The sequence below is a fragment of the Acomys minous genome, assembly GCF_964271855.1.
Source record: "Acomys minous genome assembly, chromosome: 12".
NCBI classification, from domain to species: domain Eukaryota; kingdom Metazoa; phylum Chordata; class Mammalia; order Rodentia; family Muridae; genus Acomys; species Acomys minous.
Genome location: NC_140493.1, coordinates 53,629,868 through 53,635,867, shown reverse-complemented (window position 1 = coordinate 53,635,867; position 6,000 = coordinate 53,629,868). Strand labels below are relative to the sequence as shown.

Genomic DNA, 6,000 nt, shown 5'->3' with positions numbered 1-6,000 from the left:
ATGCATGTTGAATGTGTATATGTTGTGTGTGTGTTGTATGTATGTATGCATGCATGCATGTGGGTAATAGGGATCTAATGCTAGGTCTTTAAGCTTATGTGGCTAGTACTTTACTGACAGAGCCTTCTCCCCAGACAAAATATTGTTTCCATTTAATACAGTCAAGTATTTGTTCCACATAGTAAAACATACATTAAGACACATATTTCCCATCATATGATTCTTTACCTTTACTTTCTGTCTCTTCAATTAAGCTCTTAAGAACTTTACTAAAATAGGAACTTAACAATAGTGTGAAAATAAAAACAAGACAAATCCACATTAAATACAAATTGAAAGAATTTTGGAGAATAAGCTGAACCACAAATATTTATTGAGAAAAAGCTGATGTGTAAAATAGAGTAAACTGTCAGAGAAGTGAGGCGATCTTAGTGAGACAAATGTACTCAAATCTGTCCTGAGTGACTGTCCATGAGTGACCCCATGTACCACAGCTCTGCCGTCTGTTTAGACTTGGCCATGGGGCTCACTCCGTCCATGGTTTTAGCAGACATGAGAAGCGAAGCTTGGCAAACTCCTGCAGCATGCTTTGGTCTAGCATGTGTTCTCGCTCATGCAGGAAGCACAGCTCACACTACTAGAGGACAAGAGACAGGTCCCAGAACCATGAAAAATCACACACCTTAAGCTGCTTTTGTTTGGAGGCAAGGTCTTGCTGTGTGGCCCAGGCTGGCCTTGAACTGGGAATTCTGCAGCCTTAGCCTCCTACTAGAATAAACTCTTAAACACCTGAATTTTTTTTGGAACTTTGTTATATAATAATGGAAAATGCTTCACTTTCTCTGATGTGGGAGCACAAATACACATATAAATCTATGCTTACTGTGAGAACAATTAAGGTTTACAAGCAAACACTGGCAAAACTGCTGCACTCTCGGGCTCTAGGCGGACTCCTAACAATTCTTCATAACACTCAGTATTTCCCTACTGCCCAAACACCCTACAGGATGGCTGTACCAATCTAAACAGTGAACTAAGTACATGATAAATACTTTTATTTTTAAACAATGAATTGTACATGTTTCATATAAAAGGTGAGAATCAGTTCTCAGGTTTTAAAAAATATCTGTATTTGTCAATAGCTTTGTATTTTTTACAGAAGCCAATGATCTCTTAATCCATAGCCTCATTTATCCAATAGCTTTTACAGATTCATAATCTTTTGAATACATTTCTAATATCCTTTAAAAATAAAACTTCATAAAAGATATTTTTATTTAACACAATGAAACTTATCAAGTTGCAGCACAACTGTTTAGCCCTCCAGGTACCACTGGATACTTTTCAGACAAGTATTGGAGGATTAATTCTCTGTATTTACTTTTATTAAAAACAGGTCTTTGGTAGTGAGAACAAATAACCTCTCATTTGTTGCCTGAAAGCCTAAAATAGGATCATTGGTTTCTAAGCTTGCTACTTGCTGCTTAGCAACCTGCCCCACATGCCTGCCTTCTTTTCTGTTGTACAGCACAGTGGACATGGGAGTAGGCTGCCGATAGATGAACACTCGGCGAAGGCACTCACAAAGCGCTGCATAGGAGTAATTTGGAGCACAGGCAAAAAATTTCTTGTCTCTCTTTGATGCTTGGACGTAACCTGCCAAGAAAAAAAAAAGAAAAGAAAAAAAGAGAACTATATGTTAAAGTGAAGAGAGAGAAATCATGATTTAACAATTACTATTTCATTGCATCCGTTACAAATCTAAATACTTAAGTAACACATATACCATTAATAGCCAACAATGGATGAATTCAGCACCATTAACAATGAGCTGCAGTTTCTTCTAAAAAGTGTGAACATATAGCTTTAATTCCTAAGATACAAAACAGGGCTTCTGAATCTCTTCAACAAAGGCACAACATAGTTCTATTTAATTTCCATGAAATAAATTAGTTACAATTAGAAATCTTAAATACCAAACATGCAAAAACTTAAACCCGTAGCTAAAATGAAAAACAAACAAACAAAATCCCTAGGAATACAATGACAACTTAAATTTTTCTTTTAAACAAACGAAGAAGGCACTAGATCATAGAAAGACCTCCCATGCCCATGGATGGGCAGAACCAGTATTGTGAAAATAGCTATATTAGTGAAAGTAGCTTATAGTTTCAAAAAGATCCACATCTTTATGGCATTCTGTAGAAAAACAGATAAAGCAACCCTGAAATGTATACGGAAGCACAGAAGACCCTACGTAACCAAGGAAGTAATGGCTAGCAATGGCTAGAGATTATTATTGTAGTTATTGATCTCAAGCCACACTATAGAGCCACAAGAACAAGAGCAGCATAGTTCAGACATGAAAACAGACACATAGAAAGTGAAATGTGTGGAGTGGCAGTTCTCAACCTGTGGTTAGACACCTTTGGCGGTGGAATGACCTTTTCACAGGGGCTGCCTGAGACCGTGGGACAATACAGATAACTTTTGTCTCTAACAAACAAGAGAAATCCTCTATCCTTTGTAACAGGACACATTACAGATACTTTGTCTCTAACAAACCTGAGAAATCCTCTATCCTTTGTAACAGGACACATTACAGATACTTTGTCTCTAACAAACAAGAGAAATCCTCTATCCTTTGTAACAGGACCCACTGGGCAACAGGGTATCCACATGGAGAAGAATGAAACTAGACTCACTTTGAGGAACCAATTCAAAGTGTATCAAAAACCTTTACGACATGAAATTCTGAAACTAGTAGAGAAAAACAAGTGAGTAACATTGATAAGCAGAAGAACAGCTTTCTGGGAATGACTTCAATAGCTCAAGAAATGAAATCAAAAGTTGGCATATTGGATCATGTGGAAGTAAAAAGGTAATGCACAGCAAGGAAACAAGTAACTGTGGGAAGACACAGCCTCCAGAATGGGAGACTTTCCTGTCTCTATATCTGAGAGACAATTCGGATCCGGAATATATAAAGCACTCATAAAACTACCCCCAAAGCAAACCAATCCAGCATATAAATGTGTGATGAAATAAAGATAGTTCTCAAAAGTTGAAGCACAAATGTCCAGTTGACATATAAAATATGTTCAGCATCTTTAATGTGGAAATGTAAATGAGATCTTCATTGAGATTCTACCTGCGTGTACTCAGGATGACTATTACTAAAACATATAGGACAATAAGTGTTGAGGAGAACGTGAGGAAAGAAGGCCACTCACTTCACTGCTGACGGGAATATACACTGGTCCAGACGCTACGGAAATCAGTACAACCAACAAAACAGAACTACCACATGATCCAGTGTTACCTGCTTATATAATAGAAGAAACCAGAGATGCGTGCACACACTTGCACTATTTACAGAAATGTAGATACAGAATTAGTTTAGATACCCATCAATAGATGAATACATAGAAAATGTGCTACACACAAAAATATGGTATTTTATCCACCTATAAAGAACAAATTATATTATCTATATAAGAGAATGGGTGTAATGGACATTACCACACTGAATGAAGTCAGCCAGACTCAGAAAGACAAATACAGCATTTTTTCTTTCACATACAGACTCTAGATTTAAACGCGCACGCACACACACACACACACACACATATATGTAAATACAAAGAGAGAGAGAGAGAGAGAGATAAAGATGACTAAACAGATAGATGATAATGGAGGGAGAGGAAGGAAGAATAAGGGAGGAGACAAAAATATCACATTTTTCTCATATGCAACCTCTGGATTTAAACACAAACATGAATATTTACATATATTTACGTATATGTTCACATATGCACTATAAAGTGTGCAAAGCCACGAGGCACAAACAGGTCAACACTGCTTTTAAAATACTAGAAGGATGTGGAGAGGGAAAAGTGAAGATGGAGGGGTCTATGAGTATTAACTGTACAGCAGCTCTGACAGTAAGGTACACAACTCAAGAGAACTATCTAATATAAAATTGATTTCACTCGGGATCAAGATAATTCATTTGCAAGAGGGTCTTGACATCCACCTGAAGACCCTGAGCATCTAAAAGCAACCTCCTTAAGGAGAGAAGATAATTACAAAATAGGAATTCCAGGAGAGGCCAGAAGTGGTGTGGTTAATCAACCCATCAGCCCTGAGTAACTCACATCACAGAGACCCACGTGGGCCTGAGCGAAGCAGTTCAGCTTGAAGTGCTAATGACAATTTCCCCATCAACTAGAGCTGTACACACACAGCCTGTAAGACTTTCAAGTTTACAGTTTTGCTGCCAGTTTAAAATAAACGTTCAAGAAAGCAGCAACTGTAGCTAATCCTATAACACAACTCCCACACAATATAGATGTACTTTGACATAAAACCAATACTAGCATAGTCTACATTATATACTTTAAATTTCTCAAGGAGTACTTTTGGAACAAATATTTTCTCCTTTAGCAAATAAATTCAGTTATGTTCTTCCTCTTCATAACTGTTTTCATTACATGGCCTCTGTTTTCACTGTGGTTCTAAGTTTGAGTCAGACTCTTGCTGTATAGCACTGGCTAGCCCCTGCTTTATCCACCCGGGTAGTGGAAATGTAGGTGTGCACCTCCAGGCCTAGCTTCCTTTGCACTTAAGTTCAACGAAGTATGTCTTCTGAAGAAAAACGTACATTCCTGCACAGCAGCTGTATGATGTTGAAGATTACTCTAAAGAGAATTCAATACAAGTTGCACGTATGGCAATGTCAAAGCACCTGCTCATACCGACTTAACAAACAGCTCCCCATCCCGTGTTATCTTCTGTGCAACTGTAGCAGTTTAACAGAACCCAGACAACCAAAGCATAGCATGAAGCAGTAAATGTAACTAGGAGGGCTCAAGTGAAGATGCCGCCTAGATGAGTGGACTAGAAATGCCACTGAAGAAGAGAATGCCTTCTACCTAGGGCATTGAAGGTCGCAATGTGCTCCCACATGTCATCCTGCTTGCTGCAGTGCGGTTGCCAGAGGAGAGCATCGACGTCATGGCGGAGACAGAAGCAGGGCATCTCCTGAGGGTCCACAGTGACTGAGAACAGGTACTGGTTGCTGCCGAGATTCACCTCAAGTGACAAAAAGTTATTCAAAAAGTTAGTAATAAACAACAAACACTGACATACAACATCATCACCAGTTATTTATAGTAGCCTTTTCTCCCTCCATCTTCCTAAGAATGAAGTCTGAGGCTGGCCTTGGGTCTTCAGGCTGGCCTTGTACATGGCAATTCTCCTGTCTCAACCTAGGATGTCACACATGAACCAGCCGCCATGCTTTGCTTGTTCAAAACTTCCAGGGCCTGCTTGGACTATTTTCATAGAACTCCTGAAAGGAATGTGTTTCTGTTACATTCATTTTAAAGCTGAGGAAAACAACACTGCACAGGGACATAGCCAGGCACGTGCTAAGTACTGCCTCTACAGCTCATGAGGAGCTGCTATCTTCACAGGATAGCTGAAAGAGCCTTGAGAGTTTGAGTAATTGGTTCTAGGCTTCAAGGAAAAAAATCACAATATTGGATAAAACCCTAGATCTATTTACCGGTTGCTCCACTGTGTTCCTGAATTAGAGTATTAGTATCAATAATGCTGTTAGCAGCTACTATGGCAATACTGATGCTTGAGAAAGTCATTTCTCTACAGAAATCATCATCTGAGACTCACGGTTGGATTCCACTTAGAGGGCAGGTGCTTTAGTACATCGGCTGCAGCCACACTCTTCATCAGCCACCTAACTATTAGAGCTTTAAATATCGACAGAAATAACATCTTATTTAGGGCTACGGCTGGGGTACCCAGCGTGTGAGAAATGCTGACTTAATCCTATAAATTTGCAGTACAACAGAGAACAAAAGTGTTGGCTGAAAAGCTGAGACTGGACTCGCACTCTAAGGAAAGCTGGGAAAGGCTACAGCATGAGGATTTATTAGTTCACAGGAGCAACCTAGGCTCTTAGGAAAGCGGCCCACCTCA

At 39.1% G+C, this 6,000-nt stretch overlaps 1 protein-coding gene across 1 annotated transcript in view; it reads right to left on the bottom strand.

Annotated features, from left to right (window-relative positions):
- Positions 1-341: 341 nt before the first annotated feature.
- The window catches only part of NUDCD1 (NudC domain containing 1), a 57,331-nt gene continuing 51,672 nt past the window's right edge, over positions 342-6,000 (bottom strand). Inside the window, exons 9-10 of the mRNA XM_084747923.1 lie at positions 4,935-5,094; positions 342-1,656 (exon numbers count right to left, since the gene is read on the bottom strand). Of these exons, the coding sequence (XP_084604049.1) occupies positions 1,364-1,656; positions 4,935-5,094 (453 nt within the window). The 3' untranslated portion in view covers positions 342-1,363. The remainder of the gene's footprint in view (positions 1,657-4,934; positions 5,095-6,000) is intronic.